The sequence below is a fragment of the Papio anubis genome, chromosome 1 (genome assembly GCF_008728515.1).
Source record: "Papio anubis isolate 15944 chromosome 1, Panubis1.0, whole genome shotgun sequence".
NCBI classification, from domain to species: Eukaryota; Metazoa; Chordata; class Mammalia; order Primates; family Cercopithecidae; genus Papio; species Papio anubis.
In genome coordinates, this window is record NC_044976.1 from 126,374,795 (window position 1) to 126,400,868 (window position 26,074).

Below are 26,074 nucleotides of genomic sequence, written 5' to 3' on the forward strand. Positions count from 1 at the left end.
ATGGGCCGGCAAAGTAAGTCTGGCTTGCCGTTTGACTGGAATTGCCAGGGTGGCGGGCCGAGTCCCACGACAACCTACCTCCCTGGGCTCGTTCCTGCGGCGCTGCGGCCCGCCTCCTCCTCCACAGGACCCCGGCGAGCGGATCGAGGGCTGTCTAGCGCCCCCTCTGCCGGCCGGTGGTTGGAGGCCGCGGCGGCTGCGCGTTGAGTCGTTTCCGGCCGGATGACCCGAGCCTTTTACGCAGTCGCAGGACGGGCGCTTTGGAGTCGGCCGTTGGCAGTGTGTGTCAGTCGTCTGGTCTGGAGAAGTAGTCCTCGACTCACGGTGAGGGAGTGGACCGGCACGGGGGATGTATCGCTGAGGGAAAGGAGCGGGACTCCGGACCTCCGGGAGGTAGGGAGTGAGGCCGGTAGGACCGGCGTGCCTCCGTGGGGATTCCTCCCGGGCGCTGTGGTGCCAACCTGGGACCCGAGGAAGATCGGCCTGGTGATCTGCTTGCTGTTGTTAACCCACCTCGGATTTATCGAATTTCACACTAGTGTCCATATGCGATTTTGTTTGTTTGCCCCTGACGCGCTACTTATGGATAGTACTTCTTCAGCCTCGTTAGACAGCCTGGTGATAGAGGATGAAGAAACCATGTGCTTCTCATTCAGTTCTGGACTCAATCTCCCTTGTTTTCAGCAAGCTATTTTTCTTAGTTCCTTATCAAAAAGTGTACATGAAAATTAGGTAACTCCAAACATGCCTCCAGGGTTGGTGTGTGAAATAATAAGATAGAGCTGGGCGCGGTGGCTCACGCCTGTAATCCCAACACTTTGGGAGGCCGAGGCGGGTGGATCACAAGGTCAAGAGATCGAGACAATCCTGGCCAACATGGTGAAACCCCCGTCTCTACTAAAAATACAAATATTAGCCGGGCGTGATGACGGGCTCCTGTAGTCCCAGTTATTCAGGAGGCTGAGGAAGGAGAATTGCTTGAACCCGGAAGGTGGGGTTGCAGTGAGCTGAGTCCGCGCCACCGCTCTCCAGCCTGGGTGACAGAGGGAGACTCCGTCTCAAAAAAAAAAAAAAAAAAAAAACCTAACTAACTTTTTTCACTACATCACATTGTTTTCATAGTAAAATTTCTCATCAGCAGCATAACTGTGTGTCAAAGAAGAAAAGAGCTTTAATGAAATTTCACTACACCAGTGTATAGGGAGAGTTACTTATGTATGGTCTCTGTGTTCAAGTAACTTTCAGTAACTATACTGATTAATGAATTGTCAGCTACATATAAGCAAATGAGATAGGATTCTGTTATTTTGTGACCGTAAGAGCGTACCAGAAGTTAAAATATATTAAATGCTCAATAAAATGACCTCACTGAATGAACAAACCCTGAATTATTTGAACCAACGAAGACAGAATAATGGTTTCCCCAAGGATATTCATTTCTTAATCCCTGAAGCCTAAATATAATATGTTACATGACAAAGGAAAAATCGGGGTGCAGAGGGAATTAAGGTTGCTAATCAGCTGACATTAAACTAGGGAGATTATCCAGGAGCCAGCGCTCCGCAATGGCCCTCTTCAGGTTTACTTCTGTAGCTGCCCATGCTTGTGTTCCTTTTCAGAAAGGCAGTAGCTGAAAAGCACAGAAGCTGCCAGCACCACAGAATTCCCATCAAGCCTCGTTTCTTCATGTTGGAGTACTTGTTGTAATACCTATAGTAACCTCTTTGAACACTGCAACAGTGCCTTCTTGTGTGAGATCACGCATTAATATTTAGTTTGGCAGTTCCACTAGTTTGACATCCAGGAGTTTCTTCTCCTTCACTGGTACAGCTGACTCCATCTTGGGGTCCTGGTCTGATATAAATTTTTAAAATGAGGTTTCAGGCTGGGTACCGTGGCTCATGCCTGTAATCCCAACACACTGGGCAACTGAGACAGGAGGATTACTTGAGCCCAGGAGTTAAAGACCAGCCTGGTCAACATAGCAGGACGCCATCTCTACGAAAAATAAGAAATATCAGCTGGGCCATGGTGGCATGCCCAGGAGTTTGAGGCTACTGTGAGCCGTGATCACACCATTGCACTCCAGCCTGGGCAAGAGAGTGAGACCCTGTCTCTAAAATAAAATAAGGTTTAAAATATTTAAAAAAAATTTTTTTTTAATTTCTTTTTTTAGAGACCTGCTTTCACTATGTTGGCTAGGCTAGAGAGTAGCTCCTGTGCTCAAGGGATCCTACCACTGCCTCAGCCTCCTCAGTAGCTGGGACTACAGGTGTGCGGAACTTTTTTTTTTAAGATAAAATTTACTGGAGTATGGTCAGGGTTTACATTGACAGGTTATGGCAACTGCTATGTTGTAACAAGTCTATAAATGATTTTTTTATTTAACGAGGGAAGAAATTTGAGATTTTTGTTTGGGTACAGGTTGAGTTTTTCTTTTCTTGTTTTTTTTTTTGAGACGGAGTCTCGCTCTGTCGCCCAGGCTGGAGTGCAGTGGCCGGATCTCAGCTCACTGCAACTCCGCCTCCCGGGTTTATGCCATTCTCCTGCCTCAGCCTCCCGAGTAGCTGGGACTACAGGCGCCTGCCACCTCGCCCAGCTAGTTTTTTTGTTGTTGTATTTTTTAGTAGAGATGGGGTTTCACCGTGTTAGCCAGGATGGTGTCAATCTCCTGACCTCGTGATCCGCCCGTCTCGGCCTCCCAAAGTGCTGGGATTACAGGCTTGAGCCACCGCACCCGGCCGAGTTTTTCTTTTTTTTTTTAATGAAAATGTTTGGGAACAAGTGTTTTCGATTTGAGATTTTTTTTTATTTTGGAATATTTCCATTATACTTACTGGGTGAACAACCCAAATTTGAAAATATGAAATCTCAAATGTTAGCATGAACACCTTAATAAAGTTAGGACAGTATTTTATAACATTATTAATATTGCTAATTGTTAACATTAGAAATGAAAATCAAGAAACGTAATTATCTGCAACATCATCACCCAGAAATACCAATTGTGCTGGTATATTTTTTCCTTTAAGTTTTTATCTTTATGCATCGCCACATCAGAACCATAATGTAAATATACAGTTGGATTGAGGTCAGTACCTCATGGGTGTACTATTGAGCCCTGTAATTCTAGGATGTTAACCCTGGTCATATATATACACTTAACATGCATTTGTGAAGTTTTTTGAAACTTCTCAAATACAGCCTGAAGTCCAATTTGCTGAAGAGTATCTAGACTATCCACTACCCTAAGAAGCAATCATAGTCCCTTCCATAGTAGTTTAAGTTTTAAATTGTCCACTGTTCTAAGTAGCGTGATGAAATTTTGCACCACCCTGTCCTGGATGTGAATCAACATAACCATGCTGTATGTGCTACCCATCGGTTAGTCGTTGACATCATCAGCTTTTGACATCCAACTGTGGACATTGGCCTGACTCAGTGATTCAGCGTCACCCAAAACAGATGATCTCCCTTAGGCATAGTCAGAAGGTCCAGAAGATTGATAGTAGATGAACACTATATCACATTAGTGAGTGCCTAAGTCACTCACTTTATCTCATCTTGTAAATGTTTTGTCATTTCACATCAACACGAGAAGGATGAGCACAGTTCAATGAGATATTTTGAGAAAGAGACCACATTCACATAACTTTTATTATGGTGTGTTGTTCTAGTTGTACTATTTTCTTTCCATCCCCCTGCCCCGCCCCCCCCCAAGACGGGGGTCTCACTCTGTCGCCCAGGCTGGAGTGCAGTGGCGCAATCTCGCCTTGCTGCAACCTCAGCTCGCTGCAACCTCCCCCTCCCGGGTTCAAGCAATTTTCCTGCCTCAGCCTCCCCAGTAGCTGGGATTACAGGTGTGCGCCACCATGCCCGGCTGATTTTTTGTATATTTAGCAGAGACGGTTTCACCATGTTAGTCAGGCTGGTCTCGAACTTCTAACTTCATGTGATCCACTCACCTCAGCTTCCTGAAGTCCTGGGATTACAGGCATGAGCTACTGTGCCCAGCCCAGTTCTACTATTTTTTTTTTTTTTTTTTTTTTTGAGACGGAGTCTCGCTCTGTCGCCCAGGCTGGAGTGTAGTGGCACCATCTCAGCTCACTGCATACTCTGCCTCCAGGGTTCATGCCATTCTCCTGCCTCAGCCTCCTGAGTAGCTGGGACTACAGGCACCCACCACCACGCCCGGCTAATTTTTTTTTTTTGTATTTTTAGTAGAGACTGGGTTTCACCGTGTTAGCCAGGATGGTCTCAATCTCCTGACCTCATGATCTGCCTGCTTCGGCCTCCCAAAGTGCTGGGATTATAGGCGTGAGCCACTGCGCCCGGCCTGTTCTACTATTTTCTTACTGGCTATTGTTGTTTATCTCCTACTGTGCAAAATTTACAAATTAAACTTGATTCGCCGGGCGCGGTGGCTCAAGCCTGTAATCCCAGCACTTTGGGAGGCCGAGACGGGCGGATCACGAGGTCAGGAGATCGAGACCATCCTGGCTAACACGGTGAAACCCCGTCTCTATTAAGAAATACAAAAAACTAGCCGGGCGAGGTGGCGGGCGCCTGTAGTCCCAGCTACTCGGGAGGCTGAGGCCGGAGAATGGCGTGAACCCGGGAGGCGGAGCTTGCAGTGAGCTGAGATCCGGCCACTGCAGTCCAGCCTGGGTGACAGAGCGAGACTCTGTCTCACACAAAAAAAAAAAAAAAAAATTAAACTTGATTATAGGTATATACCTATAGGAAAAAAATTGTGTGTGTGTGTGTGTGTGTGTATATATTTTTAGTGATCAGTACTCTATGGTTTTAGGCATCACCTGGGAGTCCTGCAGTGGATATCCCAAGGATAAGGGGGACTACTGTATTTCCTTCTTTCTTGCTTTCTCCATTATAGAAGAGCTAAGAGGGCTTTCAAAGCTGGGGAGGTTTAAAAAGTGTATATTGCAGCTGGACTCAGTGGTTCATGCCTGTGATCCCTGCACTTTGGGAAGCCAAGGTGGGTGGATCATCTGAGGTCAGGAGTTCGAGACCAGCCTGGCCAACATGATGAAACCTTGTCTCTACTAAAAATACAGGCCGGGCACGGTGGCTCACGCCTATAATCCCAGCACTTTGGGAGGCCGAGGCGGGTGGATTACCTGAAGTCAGGAGTTCAAGACCAACCTGGCCAACATGGTGAAACCCTGTCTCTACTAAAAATACAAATATTAGCTGAGCGTGGTGGCACACCCCTGTAATCCCAGCTACTTGGGATGCTGAGGCAGGAAAATTGCTTGAGCCTAGGAGGCAGAGGTTGCAATGAGTGGAGATCGTGCCACTGCCCTCCAGTCTGGCCAACAGAGCGCGACTCTGTCTCAAAAAAAAAAAAAAAAAAAAATTAGCTGGGCTTGGTGGCATGTGCCTGTAATCCTAGCTACTCAAGAGGCTGAGGCTGGAGAATCGCTTGAACCTGGGTGGCGGGAGTTGCAGCGAGCTGAGTTGGCGCCACTGCACTCCAGCCTGGGCAACAAGCAAAATTCCATCTCAAAAACAAAAAAAAATTGTAAATTACCTGCATGATTTCTACCAAAACCACCTAGAGGTACAAGACTGAGAGCTTTGCTGGACATGATGCTCGCACCTGTAATCCCAGGAGTTTGGGAGGCCAAGGTGGGAGGATTGCTTGAGATCAGGAGTTGAAGACCAGCCTGGGCAACATCGACCTCATCTCTATTTAAAAAAACTAAAAAATTAGCTGGCCATCGTTGTGTATCCCTGTAGTCCAAAGTTGTCCAACCCATGGCCTGCACGTTGCATGCGGCCTAGGACGGCTTTGAATGAGGCCCAACACAAACTCATGACCTTTCTTAAAACATGAGATTTTTTTTTGGCGGTGTTTTTGCCGTTGTCGTTTTTAGCTCATCAGCTGTCATTAGTGTTAGTATGTTTTATATGTATGGCTTGAGACACTTCCTTTCTGACGTGGCCCAAGAAAGCCAAAACATTGGACACCCCTGTTGTAGTCCAAGCTTCTCAGAAGGCTGAAGGGAGAGGATCTCTTGAGCCCAGGAGTCCAAGACTGCAGTGAGCGATGATAGCACCACTACACTCTAGCCTTGGGGACAAAAGGAGACCCTATCTCAAACAAAACAAAACAAAACAAAACAAAACAAACAGAAAACCTGAGAGCTTGGAGAAGTTAGCACTGTTGAAGTTTGTGATAATCAGTAAATTTCAGGACTCCTTTACTTTTATGTCCCTAATGTTGTTCTAGGAATCCAGACCTGGGGAGGTAGATATTATTAAGACGAGAAAATACAGCATAAGGAATTCTGCTTTTTCTAGCTGAAATTATGAAAGCAATGAAAGTAGTCTTTGTGAACCAAACTTTTCCTATGGGACTTGGAATTTAGGACAATGTTTCTCAATCTCAACACTGTTGACATTTGGGGATGGATCATTCTTTGTTGTGGGGGACTCTCCTGTGTGTTGTAGACTGTTTAGCAACATACCTGGCCTCTACTCACTCGATGCCAGTAGCATCCCCCCCTCCCTCCTTCAGTTGTGACAACCAAAATGCCTCCAACCATTCATTGTCAAATGTTGGGGGAGGGGACAAAATCCCCCTGGTAGAGAACTACTAATTTAGAGAAAGATTACTGATCGTGAAGAATCAGTCTGGGTTTAGTAGTAAAGAAAGTCATGGCAGACTAATACATCCTTCTTGTTAGAATTCCTAGAATGGTAGATCAAATTCCATTATTGGTATGTCCTCATTAAAGTTAGACATTTGATAATCTCTCACAGTGGCTTTTTGAAGAAATGTATACTGAATGTTTAATTGGTTGAATAACCATACCTAAAGGCTACATGTTAGTGAAACGGGCTGAAGTTCTGTTAACCACTGACATGCAGGCAGTGGTTGTCACTCTTGGCTGCACATTGGAATAAGCTGTGAAGCTTTAAAAATATTGACATCTGGGCAGGTATGATGGCTCACAACTGTAATCCGAGCATTTTGGGAGGCCAAGGCCAATGGATCACTTGAGGCCAGGAGTTCAAGACCAGCCTGGCCAACATGGTGAAACCCATTCTCTACTAAAAATACAAAAATTAGCTGGGCATGGGCTCGCCTGTAATCCCAGGTACTTGGGAGGCTGAGGCATGAGAATTGCTTGAACCAAGGGGCAGAGGTTGCCGTGAGCCAAGATCGCACTGCTGTACTCCAGCCTGGGCAACAGAGCAAGACTCCATCTCAAAAAAAAAAAAAAAAAAAATTGATGTCAAGTTCCCACTACCAGAGACTGATTTAATTGGTCTGAGGCACAATCTGTATATCTGAATTTTTAAACTGTGCCGAGGGGGGCTGGGCACCGAGGCTGAAGCCTATAATCCTAGCACCTTGAGAGGCCAAGGCGGGTGGATCGCTTGAGCCCAGGAGTTTGAGACCAGCCTGGGCGACATAGTGAGATCCTAACTCTATATAAAAGATACAAAAATCAGCTGAGTGTGGTGGCACGCACCTGTAATGGCAGCACTTTGGGAGGCCAAGGTGGATGAATCGCTTGAGCTCAGGAGTTCACGACCAGCCTGGATCACATATGAAACCCCATCTCTACAAAAAAAAAAAAAGTATATAAACTATGTACTCAAGTATATAGTTTATATACTTGAGTATATAAACTATACTCAAGTTATTCTAACATGCAGCTGTGGTTGAAAGCCACTGATCTAGTCTATGCTAGGTAACCCTATCATGTTAAATAGTTTTATCAATGACCTGAATTAGATTAATGAGGATATATTTTTCAAATTTATGCCTTTTACAAAATTTTTAAAGGGTAGGTAATGTCGGTGATAGATACAAAGACAGAAGAAGATCTCCAGATGTGGAATTTTCTACTGGATCCTGTAACAGAAAGAAGACATTAGGCTGGGTGCAGTGGCTTATGCCTGTAATCTCAGAACTTCGGGAGGCAGAGGAGGGTGGATTGCTTGAGTCCAGGAGTTCAAGACCAGCCTGGGCAACACGGTGAAACCCCGTGTCTACAAAAAGACACAATAATTAGATAGGTGTGGTGGTACACGTTTGTAGTCTGAGCTACTTGGGAGGCTGAAGTAGGAGGATCAAGGCAGAGGTTGCAGTGAGCCGAGATCACACCATCACACTACAGCCTACGTGACAGAGTGAGACCCTGTCTCAAAGAAAGAAAGAAGACATTAGCAGAAACGCTGAGGAAATCCAAATAAAGTCTGCAATTTAGTAAATAGTATTGTACCAGCTTTAATTTCTTAATTTTGAAAATTGTACTATAGTTATATGTATATAACATTAAGGAAAGTTTAATGAGAATTATAAGAAAGTACTTTGTACTGCCTTTGCAACTCTTCTGTAAATTTACACTTTTTTTGTTTGTTTGCTTTGAGATAGGCTCTCACCGCCAAGACTGGAAGGCAGTAGTGCAGTCCCGGTTCACTGCAACCTCAAGCTCCTTGGCTCAAGGTATCCTCCCACCTCAGCCACGAGCAGCTAGGACTACAGGTACATGCCACCACATCCAGCTAATTTTTTTTTTTTTTCTGAAGTCTCAGTCTGTCGCCCAGGCTGGAGTGCAGTGGCGCGATCTGGGCTCACTGCAAGCTCCGCCTCCTGGGTTCATGCCATTCTCCTGCCTCAGTCTCCCGAGTAGCTGGGACTGCAGGTGCCAGCCACCACGCCCGGCTAATTTTTTGTATTTTTAGTAGGGACAGGATTTTACCGTGTTAGCCAGGATGGTCTCGATCTCCTGACCTTGTGATCTAACCGCCTCAGCCTCCCAAAGTGCTAGGATTATAGGGGTGAGCCACTGCACCCGCCGTTTTTTTGTTTTGTTTTTTGTTTTTATACTGAGTCTTGCTCTGTCATCCAGGCTGGAGTGCAGTGGCACAGTCTCAGCTCACTGCAACCTCTGTCTCCTGGGTTCCAGCGATTCTCATGCCTCTGCCTCCCGAGTAGTTAGGATCACAGACGCCAGCCACCACACCCGACTAATTTTTGTATTTTTAGTAAAGATGAGATTTCACCATGTTGGCCAGGCTGGTCTTGAACTCCTGACCGCAAGTGATCCGCTTGCCTCAGCCTCTCAAAGTGTTGGGATTACAGGCGTGAGCCACCATGCCTGGCCAATTTTTTTGATTATTAGTAGAGAAGAGATCTTCCTATGTTGCCCAAGCTGGTCTTGAACTCCTGGTTTCCCAAAGTGCTGGGATTACAGGTCTAAGCCACCATGCCCAGCCTCCACTATCTAACTTCAGAACATTTTTATCACCCCCAAAAGAATCCTATCAGTAAGTTGCTTTCCATTTCTCCCTCCCATTGCCTCTCACAACCACTAAATCAGTTACATAATTAATAAGCAAATTATGGACATTTCATGTAATTGAAATCATACTATATGTGGTCTTTTGCAACTGTCTTCTTTGTTTTTTGTTTGTTTGTTTGTTTGTTTTTTTGAGACGGAGTCTCGCTCTGTCCCCCAGGCTGGAGTGCAGTGGCTGGATCTCAGCTCTCTGCAAGCTCTGCCTCCCGGGTTTACGCCATTCTCCTGCCTCAGCCTCCCAAGTAGCTGGGACTACAGGCGCCCACCACCTCGCCCAGCTGGTTTTTTGTATTTTTTGGTAGAGACAGGGTTTCACCATGTTAGCCAGGATGGTCTCGATCTCCTGACCTCGTGATCCACCCGTCTCGGCCTCCCAAAGTGCTGAGATTACAGGCTTGAGCCACCGCGCCCGGCCGCAACTGTCTTCTTTTACTTTGTTTTCAAGGTAACAATCTGGATAGATTGTGTCATGCAATCAGAACTTGTTTCGTATTGCCAAATAATATTCCATTATATGGCTATACCACGTTATGTTTATTCATCAATTGATGGACATGTGAGATATTTCCACTTTTTGGCTCTTATGAATAATACTGCTATGAACATTTGTGTACAAGTTTTGTATACACTTGTCTTTATTTCTCTTTTATACCTGAGAGTGGAATTGCAGGTTCATATGGTAACTCCATGTTTTACCTTTTGAGGAACTGCCAGACTTTTCCAAAGTGGCCTCACTGCTTAAAAAATCGCGCTGGGCGCGGTGGCTCAAGCCTGTAATCCCAGCACTTTGGGAGGCCGAGACGGGCGGATCACGAGGTCAGGAGATCGAGACCATCCTGGCTAACATGGTGAAACCCCGTCTCTACTAAAAAATACAAAAAAAAAAAAAAACTAGCCGGGCGAGGTGGCAGGCGCCTGTAGTCCCAGCTACTCGGGAGGCTGAGGCAGGAGAATGGCGTAAACCCGGGAGGCGGAGCTTGCAGTGAGCTAAGATCCGGCCACTGTACTCCAGCCTGGGCGACAGAGCGCGACTCCGTCTCAAAAAAAAAAAAAAATTCGCAACAGCAACATGTAAGAATCCTAGTTTTGGCCGGGCGCGGTGGCTCACGCCTGTAATCCCAGCACTTTGGGAGGCCGAGGTGGGCGGATCACGAGGTCAGGAGATCGAGACCATCCTGGTTAACACGGTGAAACCCCATCTCTACTAAAAATACAAAAAAAAAAAAATTAGCTGGGGGTGGTGGTGCACGCCTGTAGTCCCAGCTACTCGGAGGCTGAGGCAGGAGAATGGCGTGAACCCGGGAGGCGGAGCTTGCAGTGAGCCAAGATTGCACCACTGCACTCCAGCCTGGGCGACAAAGCGAGACTCTGTCTCAAAAAAAAAAAAAAAAAAGAATCCTAGTTTTTCCAGATTCTGTCCAGCACATGTTATTATCAGTTCTTTTGGTTTTCGTCATTCTAGTGGGTGTGAAGTGTTATCTCATTGAGGTTTTTATTTGCATTTTCTTAATTTTGGGGGACCAGCCTCAACACTACCCGTAGGGTATCCAGAGTCCAGTGGCGAAAAAGGAATGAGAACAGACAGGTTAAGAGTTCATAAAGGTGGGAGCCAGGGGGCCAGTTGCAAAACGGAGGCAGCAAAAGGCCCAGAGTTCTGGTCTCCACACTATTTATTGAGTACAGTCACTTAGATCTAAGAAGAAGATGTTCAGGGCAAAACAGTCAAAGGGAGGCTGTATGTCACACACTTAATCTGTAGCAGTGGCGGTTTAAGTGAATCTCCTTTGTGCTCAAACAGCATATCTTAAGTTAGCTGGTGGGAACTGATACACAAATTGAAAAGTGATACACAATTTGAAGTCTCTCACCTTTTCCCTCAAGATAATATTTTTCTTCCAAAACCCGAATATGAGATTGGGCCATGATTAACTTCCATAATTTGGGATGTTCAGGGCCTATTATTGGATTAAGCATTTTTGGATGTAGGCCAGCTGTACCAAAATCGGTCGAAATTATGGGAAACTGGGCACGTTTTTCAGTGTAAGCAGTGTCATCTCTTTGATAGTATAGTTCCTTTTTTAGTCCTGTCTTGCATCTATCATTCTGATTGGTACAATTAACTGCACAGGTCCCCTTAGGTGACCAATCAATGACGATTCCATAGGAATTATTTTGCGGTACCACAGCGTGATCAGAGATGCAATCCTGGTGGGAGTAGTAGCTCACGCCTGTAATCCCAGCACTTTGGGAGGCTGAGGCCAGTGGATCACCTGAGGTCAGGAGTTCGAGACCAGTCTGGCCAACATGGAGAAACCCCGTCTCTATTAAATATACAAAAATTAGCAGGATGTGGTGGCGCATGCCTGTAATCCCAGCTACTTGGGAGGCTGAGGCAGGAGAATCCCTTGAACTCTGGGGGTCAGAGGTTGCAGTGAGCCGAGATTGTGCCACTGCACTCCAGCCTGGGCAACAAGAGTGAAACTCCGTCTCAAAAAAAAAGAAAAAAAAAAAAGACATGCAGTCCTTTCAAATCAATATTTCTAAATCCTTTGACCATTGTTGAGGTTATTGACACCTGTCTTTTCTGGGCTTAAACTGTTACAATTGAACTGAACTCTGAATGATCCGGGCTCCATCTAGAAAAGAAATGATAGGATACTGGTGTTTGATTATGACCTGGAATTTTAACTAGCCACTGTTGTCCGTAGCCTTTTAGGCAACCGATAGCCGGCCCTATGCAAAGCAGGGGAACTGATAACCCATGGACACATTTATTTATTTATTTATTTATTTATTTATTTATTTATTTATTTTGAGACGGAGTTTCGCTCTGTCGCCCAGGCTGGAGTGCAGTGGCGCGATCTTGGCTCACTGCAAGCTCCACCTCCTGGGTTCACGCCATTCTCCTGCCTCAGCCTCCCGAGTAGCTGGGACTATAGGCGCCCGCCACCTCGCCCGGCTAGTTTTTTTTTTTGTATTTTTTAGTAGAGACGGGGTTTCACTGTGTTAGCCAGGATGGTCTCCATCTCCTGACCTTGTGATCCGCCCGTCTCGGCCTCCCAAAGTGCTGGGATTACAGGCTTGAGCCACCGCGCCTAGCCTGATGGACACATTTATTAACATTCCTTCCTCCTCTGGGTGAGAGGGCCCATGAGTATCTGTAGGCTCAGGCATCCAAACACTATTATTAATATAAGCCTCAACCGGGGGTTCCAACCATGTAACAGGCCTAATTAATGGCGGAAATGGGATGTATGCCCAATAGGTATAATTTTGGTCTGCTGTAGCCACAGGGAGACTTACTGCCATAGTAATTACCGCAATCATAGCTACCGTCAGGTTACTTGAGGTTAGTGGTTTTTGTTGTGTTTTCAGGTTTTCTTCTGCAAGGTGGGTCAGCCACTTGATCTGTCCCCAAGTTGGTGGGCTTGCTTGACAGGTTTTGTTGGTCTTCATCTGGTCGGCTGAAATGTTCATTCGAGCCATCAAGCATGCTAGGGGGTAGAGATCTTGGTTCCAAAACCCTTTTCTCTTCTTTGGAATTTTGCTCATCATAGAATTTAAGATATCTTGTAGCCAAACTGGAAACTGGTTTTCTTCTGAGGAAATACAAGCAAACCCTCTTCCCCATGTTATAACTCTCCTTCTTTCCCAGGTCTTTGTTTTAAAGTCCTTCCACCACACAGGTTTTCCTTCATGAACATTTACCTTCTGTCCTGTTACATGCTGTTCAGCTGCTGTAGTAACCTGATTCCGGGAGATGTTAAAGGCACAGGAGGCGGGAAACAAAGCCTCATGTCCCCGGGAGGCTGGGAGGCGGGCAGGTCACAGAGATTAGGGAGGTCAGGGCAAAATGCAGAAACAGCACGGTGAGAAATAGATGCCACCAGGCCTAAAAAAGCAACCCAGCGAGGTGGGGCGCCTGTGATCCCAACTACCGGGGAGGCTAGAGGCAGGAGATAAGCGCCAAACCCGGAGGCTGGAGCTTACTGATGAGAGCTGAGATCTGGCCACTGCACTCCCAGCCTGGGTGACAGTCACGAGACTCCTCTCAAAAAAAAAAAAATTTTAAGGTAATGGGCAAGCTGTAATTTAGGTATGAAGTTGGAATATTCCATATCTCCCCCTATTTTCTATTTATGTAATTGCATTTTTTTTTTTGAGGGCCAGGGTCGGCCTGGGCACAGATGCAGATCGCTCACTACACTCCGCCTCCCGGAGTCAGCGTCTCCAGCCTCAACCTCCCAATAACTAACTGGCTCCACTCCCTACTGTATTTCTTAATAGAGGCGGGGGTTTCTGCCTGTGCTTCCAAGTTGATCTCTGACCTGTGATCATGATCTCGGCCTCCCAAAGTGCTGGGATTACAGGCTTGAGCCACCGCGCCTGGCCATAATTGCATTTTTAAGGTTCAATTGGCTCGCTCAACAATCGCTTGCCTTTGAGAATTACAGGGGATAACCGTACTGTGTTCAATGCTCCATTGTTTTAAAAATGTTTGGAAAGATCTACTACAGTAGCCTGGTCCATTGTCTGTTTTTAATTTTTGTGGAATTCCCATGACAGTAAAACAGGAAAGCAAGTGTCTTTTTATATGTGTTGTTGTCTTGCTGGTTTGACAAGTAGCCCGTATAAAATGAGAATATGTATCTATGGTCACATGGACATAAGAAAGTGTGCCAAATGCAGGAATGTGGGTGATGTCCATTTGCCAGATCATGTTAGGTGCCAACCCTCGAGGGTTAACACCATTTCCTTGATGCACTAGTTTTAGTACCTGGCACTGAGGACAATGTTGTACAATGTCCTTGGCCTGTTTCCACATAATTTGATACTTGTTTTTAAGTCCTGCTGCATTAAGGTGTGTTAATGAGTGGAAAGTTTGGGCATTAGTAAGTATGGGGGAAACCAACAAGTCAGCTTGCTCATTAGCCTCAGTCAAGGGTCCTGGAAGATTGGTATGTGCTCGGATATGGCTTATATAGAAAGAAAAATCCCTAGCATGCACAGCTGTTTATAAAGAGTTGAACAATTGATAAAGCTGTTTATCAATAATATATTTAAGACAATTTCAATATGCCGAGTAGCTTATACAGCATAAGCTGAATCTGAAACAGTATTAACTAGCTGATTAAAATCTTCTAATACTGCAATCATTGCCTGTAATTTAGCTCTTTGGGCTGAGGAAAAATTAGTGTGGATAACTTTATCACAAGGTCCCATATATGCCGCTTTCCCAGTACTGGAGCCATCAGTAAAAACAATCATGGCTCCTTCCAAAGAGGCATCATGAGTAATTTTTGGAAGAACCTATGTAGTTAAATTTAAGGACTGTAAAATTTTATTTTTAGGATGATGATTATCAATACATTCAATAAAGTCTACTAAATCAACTTGCCATGTAACTGAGTTAATAAATGCTTGTTTAACCTGATTTTTATTTTTTGGAACTATAATCTTACTGGGCTCAGTGCCACAAAGTTTAACAATTTGCATACGAGCCTGTCCAATTAAAATTGTCATCTGACCTACATATACTGTAAGTGTTTTCATGGTATTATGTGGCAAAAAAGACCATTCAACCAAATCATTATTTTGAACAATAACCCCCATTGGGGCGAGTGAAGTAGGGAACACAATGAATTGAAAAGGCAAGACTGAGTCAATCCTACTGGCCTGGGCTTGCTGAACTTTTTTTCAGTTACTCTTAACTCATTCATGGCCATGGGTATTAATTCTCTTTTACTGTGTAAGTTGGAATCTCCCCTCAATATTGAGAAAATATTAGACATAGCATAAGTAGAAATTCCTAAGGTAGGCTGAATCCAATGATTATCTCCTAACAATTTTTGAAAATGATTTAAGGTTTTTAAAGAATCTTTTCTGATTTGAACCTTTTGAGGCTTAATGGCTCTATCTTGTACTTGCATCCCCAAATATTGAAAAGGAAGTGTTGTTTGAATTTTGTTAGGTGCTGTAAGCAATCCAGCATTTGTAATTGCCTTTTGCAAAGATGAATAATGTTGAATAAGTTGGTCTCTATTTTTCTGTTGCACATAGTATGTCATTCATGTAATGAATGATGTAACAATCTGGAAATTAATCTCCAACAAGCTGGATAGCTTTGCCTACAAAAGTTTGACAAACTGTGGGACTGTTTAATATACCTTGGGATAAAACCTTCCAATGATATCTGGCTGCAGGTTCTTTGTTATTAATGGCAGGAATAGTAAAGGCAAATTTTTCAAAATCTGTCTCTGCTAAAGGAATTGTAAAGAAGCAGTCTTTTAAATCTATAATAACAAGCAGCCAGTCTTTAGGGAGCATGGTGGGGGATGGGAGTCCTGGTTGTAAAGCTCCCATCGGTTGAATTACAGTGTTGACCTCCCACAAGTCAGTCAGCCTGTACCATCTACCATACATTTTTTTAAAATCACAAATACTGGGGAATTCCAAGGAGAGAAAGTGGGTGAAATATATCCTTTTTCTAGTAGTTTTTAAACTATTTCATGGAGTACCCCCAAGTTTTCCTGAGGGAGCCGTCACTGTTCGACCCAAACAGGATACTTCAGGGCGAGCCTGAATTGCTCCTTCACCATAGTGAACTGTGGGTTGGGCAGTAATGGGCGCGGCGAGCCGAGTTTCAGGCTCCCTCCCCCTGCACTCACTCGGCTGAGGAGGAGGTGGCCATTCCAGACATTTCTCTGAAGGAGCTGTGGGCTGAACAATTTTCTGCATAGGTTTAGGGAGACTGGGGGTATTGGCAGAAATCACCTCTGGTATCGGGGGAACCAGCTCCCGATATTTCAACGTAGGTTCTTTTCTATTTTGCGTAAATGTCGGCTGGTCTGAGAAATAAAGAGAAAGAGTACAAAAGAGATAAATTCTACAACTGGGTCTCTGGGTGACATCACATTTTGGCAGGTCCTGTGATGCCCCTGAGCCACAAAACCAAGTTTTTATTATGGATTTCAAAGGGGGAGGGTTGTATGAATAGGGAGTGGGTCACAGAGATGACATGCTTCAAAGACAATAAAATATCACAAGGGCAGAGAGGCAGAGCAAGATCATAAGGCCAGGGCAAAACTAGAATTACTGATGAAGGTCCATGTCCTGCAACAGGAAACAGGGTTCGAGAGCAGACAACCAGTCTGACTAGAATTAGCCAGGCTGGAATTTCCTAATCCTAGCAAGCCTGAGGGCACTGCAGGAGACCCGGGCATATTTCATCCCTTATCTACAACTGCGTAAGACAGACACTCACAGAGTGGCCATTTTACAGACCTCTCCCTGGGAATGCAGGGTTATTCCTTGCTGAGGAAAGAATTCAGCGATATTTCTCCTATTCGCTTTCTGAAAGAAGAGAAGTATGACTGTTCTGCCCGGCCCCTCAGGCAGTCAGACTTTATGGTTATCTCCATTGTTCCCTGAAAATTGCTTTTATCCTGTTCTTTTCAAGGTGCCCAGATTTCATATTGTTCAAACACACATGCTTTACAAACAATTTGTGCAGGTAACACAATCATCACAGGGTCCTGAGGCAACATACATCCTCAGCTTAGGAAGATGATGGGATTAAGAGAATAAAGACAGGCATAGGAAATTAAGAGTATTGATTGGGGAAGTCATAAATGTCCATGAAATCTTCACAGTTTATGTTCAGAGATTGCAGTAAAGATAGGCATAAGGAATTATAAAAGTATTAATTTGGGGAACTAACAAATGTCCATGAAATCTTCACAATTTATGTTCTTCGCCATGGCTTCAGCCGGTCCCTCCGTTCAGGGTCCCGGACTTCCAGCAACACTCTGGACTCTCCCTTTTTGTTAGTACTTGGTAGAGGCGGTTCAGAGGCCTGATCATTAAACTCCTGCCTCTCCTCCTCTGACTCAGCCTCATCATCTATCTGAAAAGGCTCCAGTGCTGCATGCACCAATGACCAAACTGACTAAGCAGGCAAAGGAATTTCCTTTCCCTTTCTATGTGCTCTTTTAAGGTCCTTTCCAACTCTTTCCCAATCTTTCAATTCCAAAGTTCTCTGTTCCAGGAACCAAGGGCAAAGTTGTTCCATAGCATAAAACAAATCCATAAGATTTTTCGTATCAACTTTTACCCCACCATGCTTCAAGATCTGCCATAGCAAGCTCAAATACATGGCGTACTTACTTTCAGTTTGTCCCATTTGTGTCCCTAGCTTTCTCGGAGTGCCACGCTTACCTGCAGAGCTTAAAACCTTTTCGTCCTGGCGAGTCCTTTGTCTGTCGATCCTCCATTTCACACGCTCGAGTGTTCCTTCACTGGATTCTTTCGGGCCCCACATTGGGCGCCATAATGTTGGGGACCAGCCTCAACACCATCCATAGGGTATCCGAAGTCCAGTGGCAACAAAGGAATAAGAAGAGACAGGTTAAGAGTTCATAAAGGTGGGATCCAGGAAGCCAGTCACAAAATGGAGGCTGCAAAAGGCCCAGAGTTCTGGTCTTCACACTATTTACTGAGTACAGTCACTTAGATCTAAGAAGCAGATGTTCAGAGCAAAACAGTGAAAGGGAGGCAGTACGTCATACACGTAATCTGTAGCAGTGGCAGTTTAAGTGAATCTCCTTTGTACTCAAACAACATATCTTTAGTTAGCTGGTGGGAGTGGGCTTAACTAGGAGCCTGCGTATCTAGCCACATTCCAGTGCTTCAGAGGAGCATCCTTCTTCTTGAGCACAGTGTTTGTAGATAGGAGAGCAGGATGCGCTCAGAGCATGGGAACATAATAGTGATAAGAAGAACTTCCTCCTCAGAGGCCTCTTGTGGCTTTCCACAACTTATTGTCCCATATTTTTATAGCCAGTTTATGCAGGCACCCCATAAGCCTTTTTCCCAACACTTAATGACTAGTAATGTTGAACTTCTTTTCAAGTGCTTATTGGCCATTTGTATAACTACTCTGGAGAAATGCCTATTCAAATATTTTTCCTTTTTATTTTTTTAATTTGAGGCAGGGTCTTACTCTGTTACCTGGGCTGGAGTGCAGCAGTGTGATCACAACTCACTGCAGCCTGAAGCTCCCAGGCCCAGGTGATCCTCCCACCTCAGCCTCCCAAGTAGCTAGGACCACAGGCTCACACCACCACACCTGGCTAATTTTTTAAATTTTTGGTAGAGGACAGGGTCTCATTATGTTGCCCAGGCTGGTCTCAAACTCCTGGGCTTAAGCAGTTCTCCCATCTCAGCCTCCCAAAGTGTGAGAATTACAGGTATGAGCCACTGCACCTGACCCTTTTGCCTATTTTTTAAATTGAGTTGCTTTTTTTTTTTTTTTTTTTTTTTTTTTTTTGAGACAGAGTCTCACTCTGTCACCAGGCTGGAGTGCAGTGGCATGATCTTGGCTCACTGCAGCCTCCACCTTCTGGGTTGAAGTGATTCTCCTACCTCAGCCTCCCCACTAGCTGGGACTATAGGCGTGCACCACCATGCCCAGTTAATTTTTGTATTTTTAGTAGAGGCAGGGTTTCACCATGTTGGCCAGGATGGTCTCAATCTCTTGACCTCATGATCTGCCCACCTTGGCCTCCCAAAGTGCTGGGATTACAGGCATGAGCCACTGCACCTGGCCTTGAGTTGACTTTTTATTGTTAAGTTGTAAGACTTCTTTTTTTTTTTTTTTTTTTTTTTTTTTTTGAGACGGAGTCTCGCTCTGTCGCCCAGGCTGGAGTGCAGTGGCCGGATCTCAGCTCACTGCAAGCTCCGCCTCCCGGGTTCCCACCATTCTCCTGCCTCAGCCTCCCGAGTAGCTGGGACTACAGGAGCCCACAACCGCACCCGGCTAATTTTTTGTATTTTTAGTAGAGACGAGGTTTCACCGTGGTCTCAATCTCCTGACCTTGTGATCCGCCCGCCTCGGCCTCCCAAAGTGCTGGGATTACAGGCGTGAGCCACCGCGCCCGGCAAGACTTCTTTATATATTATGGATATAAGTTAAGTTTTGTGTGATTTGCAAATATTTTCTCCCATTCTGTGGGCTGTCTTTCACTTATTTTTTGGTATCCTTTGAAGTACAAGTGTCTGATTTGGATAAAATTCAGTTCTCCATTTTTAGTTTTTTTGCTTGTGCTTTTGATGTTATGGTTAAGAAACCATTGCAGGCCGGGCGCGGTGGCTCAAGCCTGTAATCCCAGCACTTTGGGAGGCCGAGACGGGTGGATCACGAGGTCAGGAGATCGAGACCATCCTGGCTAACACAGTGAAACCCCGTCTCTACTAAAAATACAAAAAATTAGCCGGGCGTGGTGGCGGCGCCTGTAGTCCCAGCTACTCGGGAGGCTGAGGCAGGAGAATGGCGTAAACCCGGGAGGCGGAGCTTGCAGTGAGCCGAGATCACGCCACTGCACTCCAGCCTGGGCGACAGAGCGAGACTCCGCCTCAAAAAAAAAAAAAAAAAGAAACCATTGCATAACACATTATAATGAAGATTTACTTTCTTCTGTAGAAAATTAGAAAACTTGGGCCGGGCTCAGTGGCTCACGCCTGTAATCCCAGCACTTTGGGAAGCCAAGGCAGGTGGTTCACGAGGTCAGGAGATTGAGACCATCCTGGCTAACAGGGGGAAACCCCGTCTCTACTAAAAAAAATACAAAAAGTTAGCCAGGCGTGGTGGTGGGTGCCTGTAGTCCCAGCTACTCGGGAGGCTAAGGCAGGAGAATGGCATGAACCCAGGAGGCAGAGGTTGCAGTGAGCTGATGAGCCAAGATCACGCCACTGCACTCCAGCCTGGGCGACAGAGCGAAACTCTGGCTCAAAAAAAAAAAAAAAAAATTCAAAAACTTGCCCCTGCAAGTTTTGTACCTGGAGCTTTTATGAGTAGGTCTATGATCTATTTTGAGTTCATTTGTGTATATAATGTAAGGTAGGGGTCCATTTTCATTCTTTTGTGGGTGAATTTCAGGTCGTCCCAACAGCATTTGTTGAAGACCCTATTCTTTCCTCATTGAATTGTCTTGGCATCCATGTTGAAAATCAGTTGACCAGGCAGGGCGTGGTGGCTCATGCCTGTAATGCCAGTACTTTGGGAGGCCAAGGCTGGTGGATCATAAGGTCAGGAGTTGAAGACCAGCCTGGCCAAGATGGTGAAACTCTGTCTTTACTAAAAATACAAAAAATTAGCCAGGTGTGATGGTGGGCACCTGTAATCCCAGCTACTCAGGAGGCTGAGGCAGAGAATTGCTTGAATCCAGGAGGCAGAGGTTGCAGTGAGCTGAGATGGCGCCACTGCACTTCAGCCTGGGTGACAGAACGAGACTCCGTTTCAAAAAAAAAAAAATCAGTTGACCATGATGTAAATGTATGCCAATACCACACTATCTTGATTACTGTAGCTTTGTAGTAAGTTTTGGAATTAGGATGTATGAGGCCTCCAAATTTGTTCTTTTTCAAGAATGCCTGGGCTATTCTAGGTCTATTGCATTTCCATATGAATTTTGAGGTTAGCCTGTATATTAGTCCATTTTCATGCTGCTGATAAAGACATACCCAAGACTGGATAATTTATTAAGAAAAAGAGGTGTAATGGACTCACAATTCCATGTGGCTGGGGAGGTCTTACAATCATGACAGAAGGCAACAAGGAGCAAGTCACATCTTACATGGTGGCAGGCAACAGAGCATGAGAGCCAAGCGAAAGGGGAAACACCTTATTAAATCATCAGATCTTGTGAGATGTATTCACTGTCACATGAACAGTATGGGGAAACCACCTCCATGATTCAATTATCTACCATGGGGTCCCTCCCACAACACATGGAAATTATGGGACTTACAATTGAAGATGAGATTTGGGTGGGGACATAGCCAAACCAAATCAGCTTGACAAGTTTTTTCTTAAGACAGGGTCTTGCTCTGTCACCCAGACTAGAGTGCAGTGCATGATCTTGGCTCACTGCAACCTCTGCCTCCCGGGTTCAAGCAATTCTCCTACCTCAGCCTCCCAAGTATCTGGGACTACAGGTGCCCGCCACCACACCTGGCTAATTTTTTGTATTTTTAGTAGAGATGGGGTTTCACTGTGTTAGCCAGGATGGTCTCGATCTTCTGACCTCATGATCCACCTGACTTGGCCTCCCAGAGGCATGAGCCACTGTGCCCTACCTAGACTTTTTTTTTTTAACTTGAAAACTAGTGAGGGCCAGGCATAGTGACTCACGCTTGCAATCCCAGCACTTTGCGAGGCCAGGGCAGGAAGATCACTTGAGGCCAGGAGTTAGAGACCAGCCCAAGCAACCAGACCCCATCTCTATAAAAATAAAAAATTAGCCACCAGGTGGTTGCACGTGCCTGTAGTCCCAGTTACTTAGGAGGCTGAGGAAGGAGGATTACTTGAGCCTAGGAGTTAGAGGCTGCAGTGAGCTGAGATTGCGCCACTGCACTCCAGCTTAGGCAACAGACTGAGACCCGAACTCAAAAAATAATAAAGTAGTGAGGAAATACTGAAGAATTTTAAGCAAGGCTTCAGTGGAGAAAATATTTAAGACTGGATGCTGGTAGATCATTTATTTTAGTTTGGGTTCAAGATGATAGTGTCCTAGAATGAAAGCTGATTACACGTTCTGACCATCATTTCTCATAGTGTCTATAATATAGGCAAAATAATAACTCCAGTGTCCACAGGCACACCTGTGGAAAGAAGTGCATCTGGACCATGTCACACACTCCTTCCTCTCCAGTATCCAGCCTGCTTCGTAGTCCACAGCTCTTCCAGTAGTGGTTGTGCTGGGGAGCATTGAGAGGATCTGGGGAGCACAGTGGGGCAGGTCAAATACTATTGGAGTGACATTGCACTCTAGAAAAGGAGCCCTGAAATCCCACAAGTAAAAAGGCAGGCAGGCCAGTAGAGACCATCCCAGTCTTATTCACCACTGTAGACTCTGTATAGTGTGGGCACATGGAAGCATGTCATACGTTTCTTGAATGACTGAGTTTAGGAGTGCTTTGGCATCTCCATTAAATAGTATGGCTGGGCATGGTGGCTCACACTTGTAATCCCAATACTTTGGGAGGCCGAGGCGGGAGGATCACTTAAGGTCAAGGGTTCGAGAACAGCCTAGCCAACATGACGAAACCCTGTATCTACTAAAAATACAAAAATTAGCTGGCGTGGTAGTGGGCGCCTGTAGTCCCAGGTACTTGGGAGGCTGAGGCAGGAGAATTGCTTGAACTCGGGAAGTGGATGTTGCAGTGAGCCGAGATCATGCCCCTATGCTCCAGCCTGGGCGACAGAGCGAGATTCCATCTCAGAGATAAACAAATCCAGTATATTTAAGGCCAAGTGCGATGGCTCATACCTGTAATCCCAGCACTTTGAGAGGCTGAGGTGGGAGGATCACTTGTGTCCAGGAGTTCAAGACCATGCCTGGCAACATAGTGAGACCCTGTCTCTACAAAATAAAAAAGCCAGGCACAGTGGCACGTGCCTGTAATCCCAGCTACTTGGGAGGCTGAGGTGGGAAGATCGCTTAAGCAGGGGAGTTCGAGGCTGCAGTGAGCTGTGATTGTGCCACTGTACTCCAACTTGGATGACAGAGCAAGACCCTGTCTCAAGAAAAATAACAAATGTGATAGAGTTGAAGCAGAGCATGGTGGCTCACACCTGTAATCCCAGCACTTTGGGATGCTGAGGCAGGAGGATCACTTGAGCCCAGGAGTTCAAGACCATCCTGGGCACCATAGCAAGGGTTATGTCTACCAAAAAAAAATAATTTTTTTTAATATGCCAGGCAATGACACCTATATTCCCAGCTACTTGAAAGGCTGAGGAAGGAGGATCACTTGAACCCAAGAGTTCGAGGCTACAGTGTGCTGTGATCTTACCACTGCACTCCATCCTGGGCAACCAAGTGAGACCCTGTCTCAAAAAAAAAAAAAAAAAAAGAAAAGAAAGAAAAACTGAAAGGAAATAAAATTAAAGGAATTTGTGTGATTCTCTCTCTTTTTATTTATTTTTTAAATTTTATTTATTTATTTATTTGTTTTTTTGAGATGGAGTCTTGCTCTGTCGCCTAGGCTGGAGTGCAGTGGTGCAATCTCAGCTCACTACAACCTCTGCCTCCCGGGTTCAAGCGATTCTCCCGCCTCAGCCTCCTGAGTAGCTGGGACTAAAGGCATGCACCACCATGCCAGGCTAATTTTTTGTATTTTAGTAGAGATGGGGTTTTACCATATGGTCCGGGCTGGTCTCGAACTCCTGAGCTCAGGTAGTCCATCCACCTCAGCCTCCCAAAGTACTAGGATCACAGGTATGAACCACCGCACCTGGCCTCTTTTCATGTATTTATCTATTTATTTAGACCAGATCTGACTGTATCATGCAGGCTGGAGTACAGTGGCATGATCATAGCTCCCTGTAGCCTTTAACACCTGGCCTCACGTGATCCTTTTGCCTCAGCCTCCTAAGTAGCTACGACTAGTCCTGCACCACCATGGCCAACTAATTAATTTTTTTTCTTTTTTTTGTGGAATTTGTGGTCTTACTGTTACCCAAGCTGGTCTCAAACTCCTGGGCTCAAGCAGTCTTCTCACCCCAGCCTCCCAGAGGGCTGATATTACAGGCATGAGTCACCATGCCCAGCCTATGTGATTCTCTTGACTGTACTATAAATTCCTTGACTATAAGATCAGGGACTGTAATAGTTTGTTCACCATTGTATTCGCAGAGCCTGACACACAGTAGGTGCTCAGTAACTGTTAGGTTAATTGGTTGTAACTCTATGGTTTTTTATTATTGTTGCTTTAAAGATTTGGGTTGTAAAAGGTGTGTCAGGGTGCGGTGGCTCACGCCTGTAATCCCAACACTTTGGGAGGCCGAAGTGGGAGGATCACCTGAGGTCAAGGAGTTCAAGACCAGCCTGGCCAACATGGTGAAACCCCGTTTCTACTAAAAATACAAAAATTAGCTGGACATGGTGGTGTGTGCCTGTAGTCCCAGCTACTCAGGAGGCTGAGGCAGGAGAATTGCTTGAACCCAGGAGGCAAGGTTCCAGTGAACCAAGATCACACCACTGCACTCCAGCTTGGGTGACAGAGCAAGACTTCATCTCAAAAAATAAAAAATAAAATAAAGAAAGGTGAAAATGATAGCCAAGGTGTCAGGTGTGGTAGCTCATGCCTGTAATCCCAGCACTTTGAGAGGCCGAGGCAGGTGGATCACCTGAGGTCAGGAGTTCGAGACCAGCCTGGCCAACATGGTGAAACACTGTCTCTACTAAAAAATATAAAAATTAACTGGGCGTGGTAGCTGGCATCTCTAACTCCAGTTACTCAGGAGGCTGAGACAGGAGAATCGCTTTAACCCGGGAGGTGGAGGTTGCAGTGAGCCGGGATCATGCCGTTGCACTCCAGCCTAGGCAACAAGTGCAAAACCCCATCTCAAAACAACCAAAACAAAACAAACAAACAAAAAAAGATAGCCAAAATGAACTAATTAATTACATAGATGTTTAATTCAGTTATTCTATAACTACTGGATATTAAGAGTTACATTTAAGTATTTTAAACCTCTTAGCTCCAAAAGATTTGGGCTTTTAAATTAAATATTTCCTGTATACAAAAGAATGAATATAATACACATGATATGAAAATTATTAATAAATTATCATGTATCCATTATCCAGTGTTAGTAATAGTTTATTATCAGTTTCCTTATGTGCCCTGCCCCAATCTTTTTCCCTTTTCTTTCTCCCCAGAAGTAACCATTATTCTAAATGTTGTTTTTATCATTCTCTTGCCTTTTTGTTTCAGTTTTCCTATTTATATCCCCCAAATAATTAAAGAAGCTTTTTGGTTTTGAATTTTGTATGTTATGTCGTGCCAAATAGTGTTCACTCAGTATTCATTTTTGAGATCCATATTGATGCATGCAATGGTAATTTTTTCATTTAATTGCTTTCTAATATTCCATTTTATGACTGTCTCTATGTACTGTTCTACTAAGGGACATTTGGTTTTTCTACAGTTTTTTTACAATTCATACTCTGCTAGTATGAACCTCCATATATATATTTCCCAGTGTACATGTAGAAATGTTTTTGTTTTTGTTTTGAGACAGAGTTTCACTCTTGCTGCCCAGGCTGGAGTGCAATGGCATGATCTCGGCTCACTGCAACCTCCACCTCCCGGGTTCAAGCGATTCTCCTGCCTCAGCCTCCTGAGTAACTGGGATTACAGGCATACACCACCACGTCCAGCTAATTTTTTGTATTTTTAGTAGAGACAGTGTTTCACCATGTTGGCCAGGCTGGTCTCAAACTCCTAACCTCAGGTGATCCACCCGCCTTGGCCTCCCGAAGTGCTGGGATTACAGGCATGAGCCACCGTGCCTGGCCGTAGAAGTGTTTTTCTAGAGTAAGTACCAAGGAGTAGAATAGCTGGGTCATGGGCTTGTGTATTTTATTTTATTTATTAATTAATTTATTTTTTGAGATGGAGTCTTGCTCTGTCACCCAGGCTGGAGTGCAGTGGTCCATTCTCAGTTCACTGCAACCTCTGCTTCCCGGGTTCAAGCGATTCTCCTGTCTCAGCCTCCTGAGTAGCTGGTATTACAGGCGCACGCTGCCCCCGACCCCGACTAATTTTTTTTTGTTTGTTTGTATTTTAGTAGAGATGGGGTTTCACTGTCTTGCCAAGACTTGTCTCAAACTCCTGACCTCAGGTGATCCGCCCGCCTCAGCTGCCCAAAGTGCTGAGATTACAGGTGT

The 26,074-nt window shown here is 45.1% G+C and overlaps 2 protein-coding genes across 14 annotated transcripts in view; one reads left to right on the plus strand and one right to left on the minus strand.

Moving 5' to 3' along the window:
* The window catches only part of GON4L (gon-4 like), a 240,991-nt gene that overhangs the window by 74,585 nt on the left and 140,332 nt on the right, over positions 1–26,074 (minus strand). The gene's annotated exons all lie outside the window — the stretch shown is intronic.
* DAP3 (death associated protein 3) overlaps positions 208–26,074 on the plus strand; it is a 51,843-nt gene continuing 25,976 nt past the window's right edge. For 2 of the 12 annotated variants that reach the window (XM_031659036.1, XM_031659001.1), the window contains exon 1: positions 228–393. Coding sequence is in view for 2 of the 12 variants with exons in the window: in XM_021930743.1 (XP_021786435.1) it covers positions 223–324 (102 nt within the window). In the remaining 10 variants the exon portion in view is untranslated. Of the gene's footprint in view, positions 394–8,410; positions 8,522–26,074 lie in introns of all 12 variants that reach the window. The other 10 variants (XM_031659134.1, XM_031659171.1, XM_031659149.1 and 7 more) reach the window with 10 other exon arrangements.